The 20444-nt window shown below is 41.0% G+C and overlaps 2 protein-coding genes across 2 annotated transcripts in view; both read left to right on the forward strand.

Moving 5' to 3' along the window:
- Positions 1-2283, forward strand: part of T265_07076 (hypothetical protein) — a gene marked incomplete at both ends in the record, with an annotated part of 29635 nt that extends 27352 nt beyond the window's left edge. Inside the window, one exon of the mRNA XM_009172514.1 lies at positions 2125-2283. Within this exon, the coding sequence (XP_009170778.1) occupies positions 2125-2283 (159 nt within the window). The remainder of the gene's footprint in view (positions 1-2124) is intronic.
- A 3586-nt stretch (positions 2284-5869) lies between these two features.
- T265_07077 (hypothetical protein) overlaps positions 5870-20444 on the forward strand; it is a gene marked incomplete at both ends in the record, with an annotated part of 47053 nt that continues 32478 nt past the window's right edge. The window contains 4 exons of the mRNA XM_009172515.1: positions 5870-5987; positions 14166-14223; positions 16385-16590; positions 19463-19561. Coding sequence (XP_009170779.1) covers positions 5970-5987; positions 14166-14223; positions 16385-16590; positions 19463-19561 — 381 coding nt within the window. The remainder of the gene's footprint in view (positions 5988-14165; positions 14224-16384; positions 16591-19462; positions 19562-20444) is intronic.

Genomic DNA, 20444 nt, shown 5'->3' on the forward strand with positions numbered 1-20444 from the left:
TATCGGCTCATCAACAGCCTATTGCAATAATGCGAAGCAATTTTTTGATGGTATAACAGATTTTCGACAATTGTTTGGGTGTTAGATTTACAGTACCTGAGGTAGCAGCTTGAAGCAAAATAGGTTCCCAAACATACTGTGTGAACAATTCCTATTTTCTTCGCCCCTATCTTGCTTGGAAGGCTAATGCCTTTGTTTCCTTGCAAAACAATTCACGAAAGTTGTTCTGTTTGCTTATAAGGTGGGCAATCTTGTCCAAACAGACAAATTTCAGAATATGCAAAATCCAGTTAGGTTAAGCAGCCAAATGATATCATTGCTCAAAAGTGTATCAATTCCAAGTAACTCACATTTCTTCAATTTACATTGGCGAAATATATTTGTCTTTTGGTTTGTTCGCTATTCCGAGCAGCTCGGTTGCATATATTGTGGTTGAAAAAAGCCGATGGTTATCACTATTGCCTGAGTTACCAACAGTCCTTTTGTTAGCAAATTGTCTTTATTGTGTATATCCCTTGTTTAGCACATTCTGTGCGTCTTTCGTAAAACTTACACTTGGACTATTCATGTGCCGGACCAACACCAGAGCACACTGAACACGAATTCGTTAATGGGTCTCACAGCGTCACGGTATCTTTAGCTGTCTTTTCTATGCAGAAAGAGACCTGACAGCAAAAGATATCCTGATGTGAAATCTGACTGCCGTGATCAAACAAGCTCATTTCCCACAGAAATAGTACTCTGAATATTAACAGATGGGTATTTCTCTCAACTAAAACAATAGCAAGCAAAGTTAGCACCATGGAATTTTGCTTTCTTCAGTCCACGCTATGAAGAGATAGGATCTATTTTCACCAGCGTTCGTCAACCACTTGCTTTTTGGTCAGAGGAGCTTATTCCTTATCTTCTGAGGGGTCTGAAAGCGTGTTATTTATGTGTATATTTGATACTAAAATACAAAGTATTTGCTGCACTATGGGTCAACCCTTAAGTGATCAAATTTAACGTTCAACTATCTTTATTTCAGGTGGCTTGATTTGTTTGTTCTGTGGAAGCTGATGGTGATACAAGAAGGTAGGTTATTCTCCGATGACCTTGCAGGGAATTCTCTCTTCTCTGGGCTTCAAAAGGCCTTCTCCCTGCAACTTGATTTTGATGTCTCAGAAACTAACACTTTCGCTTTGATGACTCATAGTAACCAATAAGCAGTATTCACGACCGAGAAAACTTAAGTGGGTTTTTTGCAGATACCTACGTAGTCCCTGACCATTTTTAATTGGCTGTTTGCAAACTTTACTCATGCAAATCGAGGTTTTCTGTGTACTTCGTAAAATAGGGGATCATTTTTATTTCGGTAACTATATCTGGGAGGGTGTATGAGTCTCATATGCCAATGCTGTGCGTTTATCGGAAGCAAGGAAAGTGATGATTTTTTAATGTTTAGTTATCTCTCTCAAAATCGAAAACCTACAGCGACGGCCCAAGGTTACTCTCTTAATAAGGACAATCACCCATCGTGCAATAAAGAACCACGGGACTTTTACGAAGAAAGTGACTTTGCTGTTGAGGGTTATGTGGCCCAATTTTGAACTGCTTTAATGAATGAACTGCGATCCCCACACTGCAGTCGTTAATTCTATGTGATAGACAAATAATCCAACTACTAACGGACGGACCAAATTGTTTACAGGTTGAAAGCTAGCTTTAGAAAAATCTGATCCCGCACTCATACTCCCCTTAAGTGTACACACATCATTTTTCATTAGGTGTGGGTTGGTCTTTCTTGAGAGAGAAATCCTCAAGTGCTGAAAAACGGCTGAGCTTTAGAGCTGAATTGCTTGATGCCTCTAAAAGCCAGCGTGTGCGTTTTCGCTGACAGGATCAGTCCATTACTAATAATTGTGCTGAATCGGTATGTCAAGATAATTATTTTCACGACCAGATTTACAAGTTGGTAATGTTTTGGAATATTGGTAGCTCGGGTGTATTGGTTGGTAATTGATCAGGTGGCTGTTGATCTGTTCGCCGAGCTTGGCAATTGATTTGCAAACGTTTCGTCACCATTCGAGGAGACATCTTCAGTGCGCTGTTGGTTGAGTAGTTCCTCTCTTCGTGAAATAACAGCCTTTGCGCTGTAACCTGGATTCTGATTGGCCCGTTCTTGATCTGTATTGCATCGTGGTCGGCTCGTCGATGGGAGACTTTCGCCTGCAGACAAGCCTCCACGCGAAAACAGCTACGTTTTCTCCACGAGTGCTTGCGAAGTCACATTCTACCACGTAGCGTAACCTATAGACCTCCGATCAATCACCCCCAGGCCTGGGCGCTAGCAAGAAGCAACGGTAGACGGATGGTTAGACTCATGATAACGGATGCACATAACCGCATTAGGAAGTATGCGCGGATCGCCACAGAAGAAAGGGACACGTGTTTGAGAACGATAGGACCAGCTCTACTACAAGAACTCAGTATAGCCATCGAACGAAGAGTTATGTCCGCTGCGGAAAAGAAGCGAATTATTCTAGAAACCAAGTTTTCAAGACTGATCAGAAACAACAAAAATGGTACCATCACCACCAACAACGAGACGTGGATCAAGAACCTCTCTAGCAAACGACTGACTGCTCAAGAACAGGATGTTCTTGTTAAAGGACTAAACTTCAATTTCAAAGATGCCACCAATCTAGAGTTCTTGGCCAGCCTAGAGGCAGCTATGAAATCCGCCGAACTGGATGAGAATGCTCAACAACAACTCCGTCAAACTGTGGTACCGGCCATCACACGAAACAAAACTCTCAACCTTCTCTCAAACAAGGAAAGGGAAGCATTAGAAAATTTGAAGAAAGATGAAACCATCATCATTCTACCTGCGGACAAAGGACGGATGACCGTTATCATGGACAAATCGGACTACGTAGACAAAGCAAAAGCTCTGCTCAACGACACTACCACGTATCGCCGTCTGGAGGATGATCAAACTAAAAAACTTGCGAACAAAATCAACAAGAGCCTGAAGCGACTGAAGGACCTCCAAAAGATCACAACCGAAGAATATTGGCGAATGAGAGCCAGAGAATCCAATACCCCACGCTTCTACGGACTCCCGAAAGTACACAAGGAGACCACACCACTAAGGCCAATTGTGTCACTCCCAGGCACACCAACCTACAACCTTGCAAAGGAACTATGGAGAAAGGTCAAGTATCTCATCAATGAATCGCAACACTCAATCAAAAACGCACAACAGTTCTTGGATAAACTAAAGAATGTGACAATAGAAGAGGACGAAACAATGGTCTCATTTGATGTCAGCTCACTGTTCACATCAGTGGACCTTCACTCGGCAAAGACAACAGTCGCTGAACTACTGGACAGTCATGGACCTCCCAGTGGACCTCTAAGGAAGGAAGACATATGTGAATTGCTCAGCCTCTGTTTGACCACGTACTTCGAATTCAACGGTGAATACTACGAACAATTGAAAGGAGCACCAATGGGTTCACCAATTTCAGGGTTCATCGCCGAGATCGCAATGCAAAAACTGGAGAGGACCGTGTTGCCGGACATCAACCCGAAGCTTTGGGTACGTTATGTAGATGACACTTTTGTCATCATCAAGAAGAGAGAACTACAACGAGCAATCCAATTGATAAACAGTGTCTCCGATGACATCAAGTTCACGATGGAAGAAGAAAACAACAACAAACTGGCGGTTTTAGATGCCCTCGTCACAAGGTTGCCGAACGGACAAATGCAAACGGAAGTCTACAGAAAAGCTACGCACACGGATCAAATTCTGAGCTACCACAGCAACCACCCAAACTGCCACAAAGAGAGCTGCATCCGGACACTATTCAAGCGAATTGAAACACACTGCAACACAGTAGAATCTAAAGTAAAAGAAGAGAAACGCCTATACAGAATGTTTCAAAGGAACGGTTACCCAAGGAATTTCGTCTGGAGATCTCTGAGAAAAGGCAATTCAACCAACGCGACAACCAGAAACACAAACAAAACAATCACATTACCATATATCAAAAACATTTCGGAGATGACCGCCAGGATATTACAACAGCATGCCATAAAAGTGGCCCACAGACCGACTGAGACGCTGCGAAGAGTACTATCAAAACCAAAGGGGACACTTAATGCAATGGAAAAGACAAATGTAATCTACAAAATTCAATGCAATGATTGTGAAAAACACTACGTGGGACAAACAGGGAGGAAACTGTCAACCAGAATCACCGAACATAAGCTCGCCACCAAGAGACATGACCAACTCTCTCTCATCTCTGCACACGAAGATGGGGAAGGACACCATTTCGATTGGAATAACGTCAGAATACTGGGCCAAGCAAGAACAAAGAAAGAACGCGAGTTCATGGAGGCGTGGTACTCCACTGGTGGAGCAATAAACAGGCACATTGAGATTGATCCTGCCTACGAGCCTCTGAGGACAAAGGAAATCCAGAACCACAGAACCCGAGGCCGGACAAGGACTCAAAGAAGAAATCAATAGAACAGCAGGCTACTAAAAATAGAACGAACCCCACAAACCAACAGATAAGCCGACCACGACGCAATACAGATCAAGAACGGGCCAATCAGAATCCAGGTTACAGCGCAAAGCTGCTCTTTGATCAACAGCCACCTGATCAATTACCAGATTTACAAGTTTCTGAATGTAAGATCGGTAGGTTTTAGGTACATTTTGTTTGCAATATGACCCCAGTAACTAGCAATTGCTTTAGAGATGTTCGCTGGAAGAGAGGCCCATTTCGATAGCAGACAAAGCAGGCAGGAATTTTTTATGGTTGCAACACATGGATGTTTCTGATTAAACGCAGCTAATTCTAAGGCAAAATTTGATTCATTCTGGTCAACCACTTGGACATAAAGCCACAAGTAACTTCCAAACGAATCGGTTTTGGGCACAACATGAAACCTAGAAATTGTAGTTTGGAACGGAAGACGCGTGCTATCTATTAGCATGTCGAAGGGTACTACTGTATATATTTCATCCCTGTCGCGTACAGGTGAGCATACCCGACAAAGTAAATCAGAAACGGCTCACATCAGGACGACCCCAGGGACAAACAGAACGCACACATGCAGATTAGGTAAGAGGAATTGAAGTTAGCTTGATAGTCTCTGAAAAAAATTATACGCAATGCTTACACAGCAGTCCGGATCATGATCCAAGATAGGAAATGTTTCACAAGAAACCAAAAATTCAGCGAAACTTTATGGGGTCTCAATAGAAGCCATATTCATTGTGAGGCGTCACATCTTTGGCGGATAAGGACACCATTTGCTGGCTTATTACTGTCACAGAAATTAAGACCGCAAACCATGGCTAAATACACCACAGTTATTTAGTGAGCTGAACAATCAAAGGGTTCTCATGCAAATAAATTCTCAACATGAATTCACCAAAAGCACAGTTTGTGGTTCCTTACTGGTAGAGTTAGCCAGCTGCAGTGGTTGACCAGGCTTTGTTCTAATATTGTAGAAAGTTTGGAATCATCGATCGTTTAATAATCGATTCTAAAGCCTAGCTCTGCAACATCAAGAAAGTAGATGGTCACATTGACGTTAGCCTCCTCCTCTGAGAACAGCATTAAAAACCACGTGATTGGTAGTTGTTTTTGTTGTTGACTGTCTTTGCAAAAGGCACGTAAGATTTTTACCGTCAGCACCTGAAGAATCATACCGATTGCACAGAGACATAGAAGAAACCCAGATCGACACAAATAGAATGGCCTCGCTCCAGGTTGTTATTGGTGCGTTCGTTGTATGGGTGTTCTTAAGCTAGCATTACTTTACGAATTGTGTGTCACTGTCTCATAGATGTATCAGGCGCGAGGTGGCGATGAATCATCTAGCAAAGTTGGATTAGTGATTCCAGTGTGACAGGAATATTGGTATCGTTTTTGATGAATATCCAGTGAGTTCATTCCACAACTATGTCCAAGCCTGACCTGGTGAGTCAAACTGCCTATCCCGAAAAGTTTGCGAAGGTATTATTTGTCAGAAAATGAGGTAAACTAGAAAGTTAACAGACTTAGTAGCCATAGTTACTTGAGTATTACAACGCCGAGGAATACTTGCTTGAGCTTTTGCCAATTTGGTGTGATTTTAGGTTGCTATTCACTCTGTTCCGGAGTGGCACAAAAATTTGATGATTCATTTGCGTAGCGTCAGTTAACTACAGGACAGTGATGCAATATGGTCATGTCCTGGTCGATACCAGAGTATGCCGGAATAAGACACGCAGAGAAATTTACGCTCAACTTCCTACAAACAGCTTGACGCCCTGTGTATTAACCCATCCTTTTTTGAGTTCACAAATGGTTTGCTGCTTGACGAGAAACTTCTGTCAAAGATACTTGCAAATATTTGCTAGAAAAATGAAGTCCCTGATGGGTTAGATTTTACTTTTTTGAACAAATGAAAAGATTTTGTTTTCGCTAAATAAGTTTTGAAAAAAAGCAGCCCCTGTACTGAAGCAGGCAAGGAATCTAATTTGACCCAAGCTAAGGAGGCCACCTTAGCTTGGTGACTGAGATTCATTTCTGTGCCAATTCTGCGTGCCACCTTGGATGAATCGCAGTTTAATAATCGTTAAAGAAAACCGATTGGAAAGCAACTTAGAAAAAGAAGCGAGTACTTCCGCTAAGAAAAATGGAAATGCGAAGCGACGCTAGGACAAATTTGTACTGTTTGGCGCTATTGTGGTTTGAGAACTTGAGCCACAAACGTCTTATCATTGGTATCACTTGTGCTGTCTTTCTCTTGATAACGGCGGGCTATGAGAAGTAGGCCCTAAAAATTGCCCATTCCGGTCACCTAATAGGATACCTTTACTACCAACGCATTACCAGGAACTCTGAAAGTATTCCAAAAATTGTCTAGGTTCTGCTCGAAAGGCATCCACAGTACGCAGTAGCATTAGAAGTGCAACTTTAATTTTTTTCCTCATGGGATCATTGGGAGAGGTCAGTCCATTGCTATCTTTAGGTTCAGATAGTGAATTTGAAGAACCCACGTTTGGTACCTAGAACAATCTCCTTTTTTATCCTGCTTGGTCAAAAATATCCTCCCCCCTGAACATGATGCGGACTATACAGAGAACGAAGAGATGCTTTCAACAACTTGAGGCCCTGTGGTTTGAGGACATTTACAGAGAAGAATGTAGGGGACAGACCTGAGGAGCGCATTTCTGTTGTTGCCAACGAGACGATTGCTACAGGACAGTCTCCGATAAGCACACTGGGGCAGGGAAGGCTGATCAAGTAGAGCTAAGAGAGGCCGGATCTGGCAATATCTTCTCTTGAACGTTAAAGAAATCCGACACGAATGTTGTATCCGTTTTACACGCACGGTTCACGAGAATGCAAAAATTTTGACTCAACCAGACTGCATTAAACTAAGAATGATTTTCTTCTGGGTTCGATTGTCACAAGTAAGTCTTCCAATATTTATCAACACCCATACACCCACAATGTCACACAGATTAGAACAAGAACAAATTCTATGATTAGCTGGTCAGATTTGCACTTCCAAGCCAATTCCTTTCTTCTTCTGTGAGGTTCCAGTGCTTGGACCGTCAAGAATTTGAGAACACAAACAAATTCAAGACCGGATCAATGAACGACGATGGTTGAAGTATGCTGTATATGGGTGCAGCATTTGAAGTATAAGCAATGGAGGCATGGGTCCATCTGGGGCGTAGATTGCTTACCCATTCAAGAATTGGACAGAGAAATTTTCAGCAAACAGAATTCCGTTAGCGCCAGTAGTTTTTTATCGAAATGAAAGAAATATCTGGACTGAAAGTCCAGCCAATCGCTCCAGCGGACTGAAGACAAATTAAAAAAGCAGTGTTTTGGATTATCATCCTTATTTAGGATCATAACCGTGCGCATCCCACAAAATTATTGTTAGGTGAGACTCCCGTCTAAGAACTAGCAGCTCGAGGAGCCAGTCATCCCGTGTTACCGCATGATGTGGCTCCCGTTACTGGAGGATGAGTGGCGCTATGTCTTCTTTATGTTTAGTGCTAATCGCGATGCTTACCAGCTGCCCGTAGCTGAATGGTCAAGTGTTCAAACTGCTAGCCGAACGGTCGCTGATCCAAAATTCCTTGGAGTTTTGTGGTGATTTCCAGTCGGTAGGATCAGCATTTGACATACATTATTTAGCAGTTAGAGGGCTATCTGCGAGGCTTCAATGACGCAGCAATAACTGTTCTGTAGGAATCAAGGGAATATTTATAAATCTGGAAACTGCCGTCTAATGAGACAATAGAAAGAGGACGACTCATGTGCTGAACAGACTAGTCGGTGGTATCCCTAAGGAGAGCTATGGAATCATGACTGACTTGATTTATATTTCAAGGTGGATCCATGAGGAACTCCGTTAGAGGAATTAGCCATTCATTGAAATGTTGAGGGAGCCATTGTCCCAATCATTAGAGGTTCCCAGTTGGTCTTATTGTGAATTCTCGGCTGTCCGGACAAATTTATGACCTCTTCAGATTCCTCCGCGCTGAGATACGCACCCGGGTGCTAATCTGCGGAACCAAATTCAACTAATTCGTGGTCGGCGGAGATATGCCGTTGCTCCATCTTTCTCTTACCTCTATTCATCAACCATTTGCTCAGAGATCTTCTGTCATTAGTATGCCATTTCAGTACCAGTTGTTTGTCTGCCTGCTCATTTTAAAGCATTTCCCAGGCAAACGCTGTTACACGAGCCCAAATATAATGAGCTGCCGATTGCAGACGACTTCGTTCCATTTTAGCACTCTGAAGCGGAGTTTAGGGGCTAACAATAACTCACATCCAAGGCCTTCTAGATTTGGCCTAAGTATAAAGATTCCTAATGCATTTTTTTTCATTTGCCTATACTGAGAGGCAACCTTTCACGCTGCGTGAATTCATACGATCCTGGCAACAAATTATCCATAGACCTGACACGCGACGGTGAAGTAAACGCAACAGCTGCAAAGGCCTATAAGGCTTTCAGTGTGTCTGGAGCAGTCATCCCTTATGCATAGATACCTGGATTGTTTTTTTATGGAGCTGTTTTGTTGTGTTCACTAGCGATCGCTATCGAGACCTAGATGTTGAATAGGCAACATGGTTTGCTTGTTGACTAAATTTACTTCTGGTCTTTACTTTACTATGTGAAATCCTTCCTACTACTCGACAGCGTCTGGTTCATTGACTATTTCTGACCAGTCCACTGACCAGCCATTCAAATTATTGCGCGAATGAAGCTGCACAAGAGCCGAGACTTCAAAGACGAATGGTACAACGAAAGAAACGAAAGGAAATGTTGTCAAATGGAATACCGCTATCCATATCTGAGAGAAAATTTCAAACACATGACAAAAACGTTCGCGTGGCAGGAAAACATTAAACATCAAATGGATATACACCATACTTATTGACTCATCAGATTTGACACTCCCAATCCCAACCAACGCCTTAAAGAAACTACTCCTTTGCTGTACTTTCAACATTCAATTACAATTTAACTCTACACTCTACCGACAAATCGATGGAGTTGCCATGGGTTCTCCTCTTGACCCCTTGTTGAGTGACATTTTTATGAGCAAACGGAGCTTGATGGATTGAATGGCGAGATTAGACGCATGCACTTTTATCGAAGGTACTTAGGTGATATTTTTATGGTAGTACCAAACCGCTCCGAAATGGATGCTCTCCTGACCAACTTCAACCAAGCACATCCCTGTATTCAATTCACTTTTGAAACCGAAAGTGAAAGCGCTTTCCATTTCTTGGACGTTAAGTTAGTCAGACATTCCACGGGTTCCATTCATAGGTCTGTCTACAGAAAGCCCACGTGGACAGGACAGTACACGAACTTCCTGAGTTTTGTGCCACTGGGGCGGAAACGAACCCAGATTCAAACTTCAACAAACCGAACAAGACCTATTTGCTCTGTTGATACACTGGACTCCGAACTGCGGCACAGTGCTAACGTGCTACGGGCCAATGGTTACCCGGAGAGGTTTATACCCGAGAATATGTCCGACTGCCCTATCCAACCGCCTATCACGACCGTTGGAAAGAAGCCAGTATACTTGAGTCTACCGTATAAAGGCGATCTGTTGGCGGACATAGTCAATCGCCGCTTGTTTCAATCCATACAACGCACGTTTCCAGCTGTAAACCTGCGGGCTTAGTTCACAAAAAACTCTTTGCTCAACTTACACTTCAAATACAAGATGCCAGTCCTCACCCAGAATATGGTGGTGTATTCTTTCTCCTGCTGTTGTTCGGCGGACGACACGGCAAATCTCTAAGAGAATACGCGAGCACCTCTCTTCACTGAATACCACTAACCTCAACAGTTCAGCTAGGGGCTCAATCGCATCCCACCTAATTGACACCGGGCACGTAGTCATGCCAAATGAGTCATTTCAAATCATATACAGCGTGCCAAATAGACTGCCAATATCTATTCAACGACGCTGTTTGACAACGGCTGAGGCAGTCGCTATAAGCCTGAGAAACCCGATACTGTGCTGTCAAAAACGTTTCGTACGAACGCTGAATCTGCCTTGGTAGTGTGACACGAATCAACCGGCCAAGTCACTCAACAGCCCTCTTCACTGTCTCACAGCATCCAACTAGATGTGACATGAGGGGGAGGGGCGCAGACAACCAGTCGTTCGTGTCTCCACGTTGTGCATTTCACTAACCAACGTATTTCATTTTTCGCTCTTATTTTAACCATTAGATGTGTACTGACCTAATGACGAGATCCCGAAAACATTAATGTTCGTCACTGTGTTATTTTTCATACCAGAGGAATATTCAAGCAATTATTTATATTTATTTGCATCTGTCCTGATAAAACTTATCCCGCCAATAATGACCTCTCTTAAAACTGTTGCTTTGCGAGCTTGCTTTGTGGTACTTGAGAACATGAATATTGACCTCAGTGTGCCGTTAGCTACTTCGGTTTTAAGTGATAAATTTGCAATGCCGTCAGAAATACGTATAGGCGCAATAATCGGGGAAAACCTGGGTGCAAGTTTGCGCCGATCGCATCTTCCAAAGACTGCACCGACCAACTATAGCAATAGACACGAGCAAGCGTTATGCGTGCAGGAATCGCTTTCTCAAAAAGGGAATTAACGTACAATTTCACCAGGCTGGATGCCAGACGATGGCATATTCAAATACCTTTAACAACCGAGGGAGTCTGAGTACTATTAAATTTATCATTTCAGAGTATGCAAGATGCTGAGTTTCTTCTCGATTCCAAGAAATCGCGTTGGGAGCCTTGTTGCAAGCACTGTCACAGAAAAATATATCCGGCAGGATACCTGATGGGCTTCTTTACCAAGCAAACGTTTCATTATATAACCATCGGGTAAATGGATTTTCTGGAACAAAGAATATGGAGTTTCTGTGCTAAACGCTAGTCAGTGAAACATTTATTGAGGTTTTGGCGTGGTGAATTTCAAAGGTGACAGTTAGTCGGCGCTTTAAGAAGCTCAGTATGGAATTGAATTCGTAACACTGTCACTTTTTGTCATCGACATTTCTTTCAAAACGGGTTGTGTCGTTATAACGGGATTGGTCTGCATTTGTCAAGAATTATCTCTAGCAGTCGGTTCGATACATTATCTGGAATAATTACAATTACTGACTCATTCAAATCCGTAGGAACTGATCCTGACCTGTAGCTGCGACAGTGCAAGGAAGCATCTGACATGCCATGCTTGCATATCGCTGTTTGATATGCTTTCATTTCCTGCTATCACGCAGGCCGGCTCTTAGGTACGCACGCACAAATGTATATATGCTCGCATGTTCGTATGTATGTGTGCACGTATGTATGTATGTATGTATGTATGTTTGTATGTATGTATGTATGTATGTATGTTTGTATGTATGTATGTATGTATGTATGTTTGTATGTATGTATGTATGTATGTATGTTTGTATGTATGTATGTATGTATGTATGTTTGTATGTATGTATGTATGTATGTATGTTTGTATGTATGTATGTATGTATGTATGTTTGTATGTATGTATGTATGTATGTATGTTTGTATGTATGTATGTATGTATGTATGTTTGTATGTATGTATGTATGTATGTATGTTTGTATGTTGTATGTTATGTATGTATGTATGTATGTATGTATGTATGTATGTATGTATGTATGTATGTATGTATGTATGTATGTATGTATGTATGTATGTATGTATGTATGTATGTATGTATTTGTTTTCGTGCTCAGTAAAACTTGTTCAATGATTGGTCAACTGGTAGTCGTAGCATCTTTGCCCATCTTTGCTCATTTGCGACCATATGAATTCCTGGGTCCAGAAAAGGGAACTGTAAATTAATACACGGAAATTTTAGGTATTATGCTGCTACAGAAATATTTAAGGCCTAATTAGTGGCACAATTTGAGAAAGTTCTTCTGCCTCTTTACGGGAGGAGTGTTTGTCAAGAGAGTCGGTTTGGGAAAATGGCCACGGAATTCAGGTAAATCTCTTTTGTGCATGCTTCATAAAAGCAAGGATTTTCTGTTTGTCTTAAACAGCAATGGTTGGTTTTTATTATATAAAGAATATGTGCAGCCAAGCCAGCTACCAAAGAATTTTTGTGGAACGTATACTGGCATCGTAAATGCGCGGCTTGGTTGGAGAATGTATCTTTAAAATGGTCACGAATCTATGTCTGATCAATATTTTTAAGAAAAACTCACATGAACCGTCCAAGGAAATGGAAGCAATTGTTTGTCGAAATATAGGTAGCTCGGGTGCGTTTACTGGTGGCTAATCGGAAGGCAGTTGATCTGTTCGCCGAGGTTTGCAATTGGCTTGCAAACGATTCGTCCCCAGTCGAGGAGACATCGTCCGTGCACCCCATAGTCAACCATACAATTTTCTGCTTCCGCGTCTTCCGGTTGACAAATGATAACGAAATGAACAAATAGAAAAACGTTTGTAGGACAGCTCTGGTTATCTCGTAGAAGCTTTACGGACATGTGATAGTTGCCTTGTGCAAGTAATTTTTCCATATTTTTATTATTTTAATTCTTCTCTGACTGTCGCCACCGTTTCATGTTTTGATTCTAAACTCAATCAATCGAATTCAATGCATTCCAACTACTTCACGGTGAGCTAATGATTGTCTAATTTGATCTTTATAGGGGCTACAGTTTGGCCAGCTTCGAGTAAAGTTACCACTTGATTTTTACTTCTGCAGTTTTTTTCCAGCTTAATGCATTTTCGTTACTGAATTTTCATTGCACCATATCCGGCTCACTTATTGCGCACCTTTCTCACGATTCATTTGACCTGAGCTGCATTTCCAGTCTGTTTTGATAATGTATTTAGCATCAGCTTTTGATCTATTTTTCAACTTTTATTGTTGTACACGAACCGTGTGTTTGAAACACAACTCCTTAGTTACTCTCATACTGTTTCATCCCACGCAGTCTGAGAAATATGTTGTCTTGGGCAGAATGGTTCATAAAACCTACCCATAAGTGACCCCAGGTTTGACTGTTGACCAGTTGACTTCCCGATAAAAAAGACATTCTTTCTAAACTTTGGAACAGTTAGCAGTTTGTCTGTTCACCTAGATTAATAACTGGCTTTCAAGCTTCTCGCTTCCAGTGTTAGTTGAACCGGGCTGCATTTGAAAGCATAATTCATTCGAACATTACGTATTTGTATACCGAGAAAAATGGTACAACACAGAGTATTCAAAAACAACGGACGTCTATGTTTCTGCCTGAAACATTACATCGGATAACGATCAACTAAAATACCGTAAAATCATGAAATCAGTCCTTTACGATTAAATTACACGCTTTCTAGGCTGTGAAGAATTTACTGAGCTGCACATATTCTTAAACTGCATATTATGCAGGCATTAGTTCTATGGGCAAAGTAATTTCAAATTTTTGAGGTTTGAACCTGTCGGATGCTTCATAAACTAAAATGGTATATGAATGTTTGGGAGCTATTTGCAAGCTTTCTCTAACAACAGTTTTGGTTATGGCATAAACAACTTACATAATTCTGGGCCTGTTCCAAAATGTTAAAACAACCTTTCCAGATGAGTAAACATTCATACTTATTTTTCAAATATCTAGATGCCAAAGAATCAGTCGAATGATTGTGATCTGGTAACAACTGTCGCACCGTTGAATCGTGAGTTTATCCAGCAGATTTGCAAAGCATTTTAGCATAGAATTCTTATTTGGCTTATGGTAACCTCACATTTTCAGGCCAAACTGTGAGGAAGGCGTTTTTCTCTTACACACTTATCAGAATCGGTTAAACTGTGCTTGAAAAACAAAACAAGATGCCGTTTTTTAGCTCGACGATAACTCACTTGCTGTAATAGCCTTTTGAATAGTTTCACCGGGTACAAAAGTCTCACTTGCCAAAGTAATAGTGAAATAAAAAACGATAATACACTGAATGCGATTTCGTGCAGGTCACAGTCCATAAAGTCATCCGTCAATGTGTGCTGGACTTTTCGTCAAATAAATTTTATTGCAAGTGTTGAAACGTGAATTTTCAATAACCAATTGTCTCGAAGGCTATATTTTTTCATCAGCCTTAAGCCACAATCTGTCACGTTCCTAATCACAGCATCACAATTCAAACAAATGCAACCGGGTTCAACGACTGCCCACTGTGTTTAGTGGACTTCATTCGTGTGTTGAACTTAAGGGGCCCTTAGACTTCCGCATGCCTTAAGCAAGCTAACACTGGAGCTGCCTATCCTCAAAAGGAGGAAAGCTACTTCGCAAGGCTAAACTTATGGCCACATTAGCAAACAAAGAATATCATAGGATGAATTGAAGCAAATAAACCTCTCTGGACAAGAAGGACGGCGTACAGTGCAGCCTCGTCGATACCAAAAAAACTTTTGTGGTCCGTGAACCGGTGGTACAGACGGCAGCTTATACTCACAGAGATATGGTGGCCTGAAAGCAACACCATTTCCATCAGCCAAGCTTGTTCACAAAAGTAAAAAATAAGACACTATGCGGTAATTTTCAGGAATAACTTTCAGAGCTCCATGCTCTAATTTGGTGAACACGAAGGTTTATAATATTCACCAATTAAAACGTCTTCCATTCCTTTCTGAGGGGCCATACCATTCAAATTTTTCAAGGGTGCCTCTGTGATTTTGTGTCTTAATAGTTCATACACTGTTTTTCATTGTGCTTATCTGGTTCAAATAGTTGGATAAGTTTTGGACAAACCATGTGTGACACGACATGGTCATGTTTTATCACATGGCAGGTTAACGATAAATAATTGAAGAATAAATAGTCAAAAGAGCAAGTACGAATGACGTCTAAATTTCATTTTTGACAGAGTAAACGGATGAAAGGCTAAAAGAACGGATATGTGCGCGTTTTACGGCTCTTTCAAATTGACTGCAAGTCTTTGCGGCTGACAGAGCTCTGGAGGGGCGTTAATAAGTCATCTCCTTTAGCATATATGAGTGAAATTATGAAAGGTGGAAAATGAGGTACTAGAAGGTGATGTACAGGCGTGAAAATGGAAGTAAGATGTCCACTAACTAGGCTTCAGGGTTCATTTGTCTAGACAATAGGCCTTCTTAATCGGCAAGGTCATTTTGCAGAGGGGCGACAAAGGTGTTGGGGCACACACAAAAACGAAACATATGGAACTGTGAAAGCAACTCAATATATAGACCTATCTTCCACAGAAAGCGATCCACTATTCTTAATAAGACTGTTCTATAAATAGCACAGTCAGCACACCGTATTGAACGGTGGGGTCAACTTACTTATATGCATTTGGAGCATTTACTATCAGGAAATACAAACACATACAAGAGTCACAAAACTGACAACAGTCATGAGCCTTTATGAGCCTTAACCTGGCGGTTGATAGATTTGAATAACCGGAGATCCAACCATATCACCGTAAACTGCCTTGTTTACCGCCGGTGATCTGGCACGTTTCTAATTATGTTAAACTTGTTTGAACGGATGACATACGCATGCCGTCATTGAAAACGATGCGCTAAAAATGAAGGCTAATCTCTATGACAGAAACGTCCGCACATACATCAAATTTTATAGAAGTGAACATCAAACTGGAGCTGTTTGCATGCTCTTAGGCTACTGCACAAAGGATAGTAACTCGTCGATTTGAAAGTATGTTTAAACGTAAAAAAAGAGGCTTAGTCTGATCATGCAAACTTTAATTTGACTAAGGAAGCCAGCAATTTAGTTTCTGATTGATTTTTTCTTTCAAATGTCTAACTGTGTATACGTCATATTACAAGTCTATTCGACGATTTCCAATTTTCCTTTGCTCACAGTCAGCCAACTAGAAGTTCAAGTATTTGAATGGGCCAGGCAGAATCGAACAGATATGCTTAAGATTCCACTACAAGATCATAAAGTCAATGTAAATATTCAGGACAACTTTAATCGGACACCACTACACTTTGCCGCCAGCAGTGGGAACCTAGAAACTGTCAAATTGTTGATACAATATCGTGCCACGATCGATGTCATGGATAAGGTGGGTTCTTTTACTGGTTTTATGTTTCTTTGGGCAATCAAAAATACAATTAAAACTATCCAGGTTTACGCCTTTTAAATAATAGGGTTCTGAATTAGGGTTCTGCTGAATTATTCAAATGAAATGCTGGATCCACCGAAGATTACATTTAATTAATAATTAACAAAAAATACAATTAAAACTATCCAGGTTTACGCCTTTTAAATAATAGGGTTCTGAATTAGGGTTCTGCTGAATTATTCAAATGAAATGCTGGATCCACCGAAGATTACATTTAATTATATAATTAACAAGATTACATTTGACTGCGATTTTCAATAAAATGGCAGCTTTACATTTTCAAAACGAAAACAGATATACGAATACAGATAACTTGGGAAGGCCTGCCATTGCGGTAGTATGACTGGGTCGTGTTCATTGGGCACTGACTTCAAATCGGAGTAAATTGTTGGTGGAGGAGGATGAGGAGGAGGTATGTGCAGCACTGCAGCAGAAGCGATGTGCAGCTATTAACGTACTTATTTGGAGTCGTAAACACTGCGCATCTAGTGAATCTCCAGTGAGTCCCAAACATACGACTCCTCAGCCTCCTTTCTAATTGCGAGCTAATCAAACTGCTGATTGAAGTCTTGTGGCTGACCGGTTGAGAGTTCCACTTTTTTGAGTTTTTGTGAGGTCTACACAAAAACAGCTAGACAGTGTTGGGATTTTCAGCATGCATTTAATGCGGCTGGAGGAGGAGTGAGAATAAGTTCAAACGAGAAAAAGTAAAAATCTCAGTGCTCACTGTGTGCAGCACTATGCAGAGTCATGTAGGTATCAGTATAAGCAAACCCATTCACCGCTAACCATGATAATTGCACTTTCTTGCTGAGGCCGAAAGTAGGCACTCCAGCATCCCTGATTTGCCGGCATGTGCACATGCCCTTTACCGATGTGGGCGTAAATACGTTGTTTTGTGAGTAAATGTCGGCAAGATGTCGACCCAACAGGTCAATGATATTTTATTAATACACAGTTCACGTATCCTCACTCGACTCGGCAAGCATCTATCTTCTTGTTTTTGTTGTGCCTGGGACAGCTGTCTAACAAAAGCCCTAACTAATGACAGACACCCGGGCACGCTCCAACCGCATTCAGGCTATTCAGGTTCATCTGCGTGTGTAGTTTTGTATCCTGTCAAGTTATCTACTCTAACATCGTTGCCCTATGTGCTTCTTACTCAAGAAGGAAGGACTGCAAACCCCATTTCGCTGGTATTTTACATGAAAAAGGCCAACCACTTAACTATACGTAGCCGCAGCGCATTCGGAATCCCTTCCCTTGAAGTTATTCATATTGCTCTAGAAGTTATGCTCTTTCATCTGAAGCTGATAAGTAAGAGGTTACACATCTTTCAACAAATATTATCAAATTTTACCACTTAGGAAGTAGGCATATTTTTTTTACTTCAAAGGAATGTCTAAGTTCATTGTCCTATGAGATAGGTGTGTTTAGAGGAGGCTTGATTTACTTTTGCGCCATCCAATTTTTCCAACACCAAGCGGAATTTCTATCAATTGAGTCACCAAACAACTTTATGTGAATAAATAGCCAATAAACCTGTATGCTACAATGCTTCCAACCCGGCTCTATATCCGACAAAAGTGCTCCAAATATAACAAGAAATATTCCTACCCAACGTAAGGAGCCCTGTATGACCGTCAGCTCAGCATAGGTCCGAGTTTTAGCTATCCACATCTTTTATATCGAGGATCACTGTGTGACTTACGGGCAAACACATCAGTCTTTTTTTCGAGGCTGGCTGGTCAGGTGAAATCATCTCTTAAAAATTGTTCAGAAAGGTTTAGCTTGTCACTGGTTGCTCCTGGTTGATTGTTTTGTTTCACATCGTCCAAAGCTTGAAATTCACATATCACCACAATATATAAATCCGCGCGAGATGATAGCACTACTCTGTTGACGAGAAAATAATTCCTAAATATATAAAAGACAGATCCTCAAAATCACATGATCAGCTGTTGAATACAAATAGAATTTTAAAGCCATACACAGGAGATAATTTTCATTGAAGCGGCTTATTCGGTGTACACTGGCTAGAAATTTCGAGTAGTCATGTGTAATGTGTAGAAATTTCATTGAGCATATAGTGTGTAAAAAAACTATCTGATACTACAAATTCTGGTATTACTAAAAGGTATGTAAAATGAAAATCGTTCAACATACGTCTAGAAGTGAAAGTGAAAATGTATCTAAACGACACCTGGCATAACTCTGGGCAAAACACATCTAATTTATTAGGCGTAACGATCTTAGTTAACAATTGCTAGGTCGAGGATTAAACGAGGATAGCCCACTGCGTATACGTACCATATGAAATGCTGACTACGATGAAGTTAGTCGCCTGTTCGAACGAGTGATCTGGGCCTTACGGGCACGCTTATGTTTTATTCTATTTTACTGCCATTGATGTGGACGAAACTGCGTTGTACCTAGGAAAACCAGATAAAATTTGTCACTTTGGTGTAGGAATACCATGTAGGTCAAATATCTTATTGAAAAAATCCACCTTTCGCACGAATGCTGGTTTCGTTTTGACGCAAAAATCAATCAAATTTAGAGCAACTCTTAAAGCTGCATGAATAATTAGTCCAGCTTCCCCATCTAAGCATAATACAAAACAAACCGGTCAAAAAGGCGTTCGAAGCAACATATTGTCAGGAAAATTGGTGATACAAGCAGTGAACAAAAATCGCTTATCATTCATGAAAAAAATTTTGCGAGCCCTCAGAAGCAACGGTCAGTCTTTTAGAACACATTATTAGGTCCTACATTCTGACTTTTTTATTTACTTACTCCATCCTTTTCTTAGTTTGGGATAACTCCCTTGATGTGGTCAGTGTACAACAACCACAAGAAAGTTAGCATTTATCTCCTTGACAACGGAGCGAAGTATACAAAATTAACAAAGGTACGTTATTTTGAGAAGCATGGAATACGTGCCATGTGACTAATGAATTACGGAAGTAAAGATTTTCACTTTTTTTGGCAACTTGTCGATTAAAAGTCTGCTGAGACATCAACTTACCTAGCCATCTTGGATAAGGATTCAAGTACCAGGTCAACAAACTTGCTTTTTACAGCCCTTTAAAATTCTTTGTTAGGCCCACTGTTTACAACAATATTTCTTGTGTGCCCTTTACAAGTTTGTTACTGGGCTCATTTTTACTTGGTAGTCCCACAGGCAGCAAAAATAACTGGGGGTTCATAATGTAAGTGAAAGTTACAGAAGCAAAATCGGGGGTTGACTGACGCCGGGAATCACAACTTCTCAAATTGAGGTTTCCCTCATCTTGTGAAGCTATTGTTTCTCTGAGCCACTTGGATGTCCATGTTTGTGTGAGAAAATTTTGTTATTTACAAATGACATTTCTTCCTCCAAGTAAAAGCGGTCTATACTGAAAAGCCAAGAAGACAGGAAGCTTTCGGTCGGTGCGTAAAAATATGGCGTGGGTTCCTTGAATGAAGGATTGGTTGCTGATTGGTTCTGATTGGTTGCTACAGAACGGCAGGTCGCATCTTGAAGACTCCCGGGAGATTTTTTGAAGTGCTCACTGCTGATGACATTCAATAGGGATAAAAACAACTGTATGGTACCTTTTGTACAAATTAGTTCTACTTACGGGATGATATCTCGCAACGCGGACGGGGAACAACAGGGCGACCTATTTTGTATAAAGCTGCGGGCCATCTTGTTGCTATAGCGATGTAATTAAACAAAATTGATCGGTTTAAGATTCGTTGAATTAATTTCGATTTACATACATTCGCAACACGGTCTTCATGTTTCACCG

This window comes from Opisthorchis viverrini (genome assembly GCF_000715545.1).
Source record: "Opisthorchis viverrini unplaced genomic scaffold opera_v5_156, whole genome shotgun sequence".
Taxonomy (NCBI): Eukaryota; Metazoa; Platyhelminthes; class Trematoda; order Opisthorchiida; family Opisthorchiidae; genus Opisthorchis; species Opisthorchis viverrini.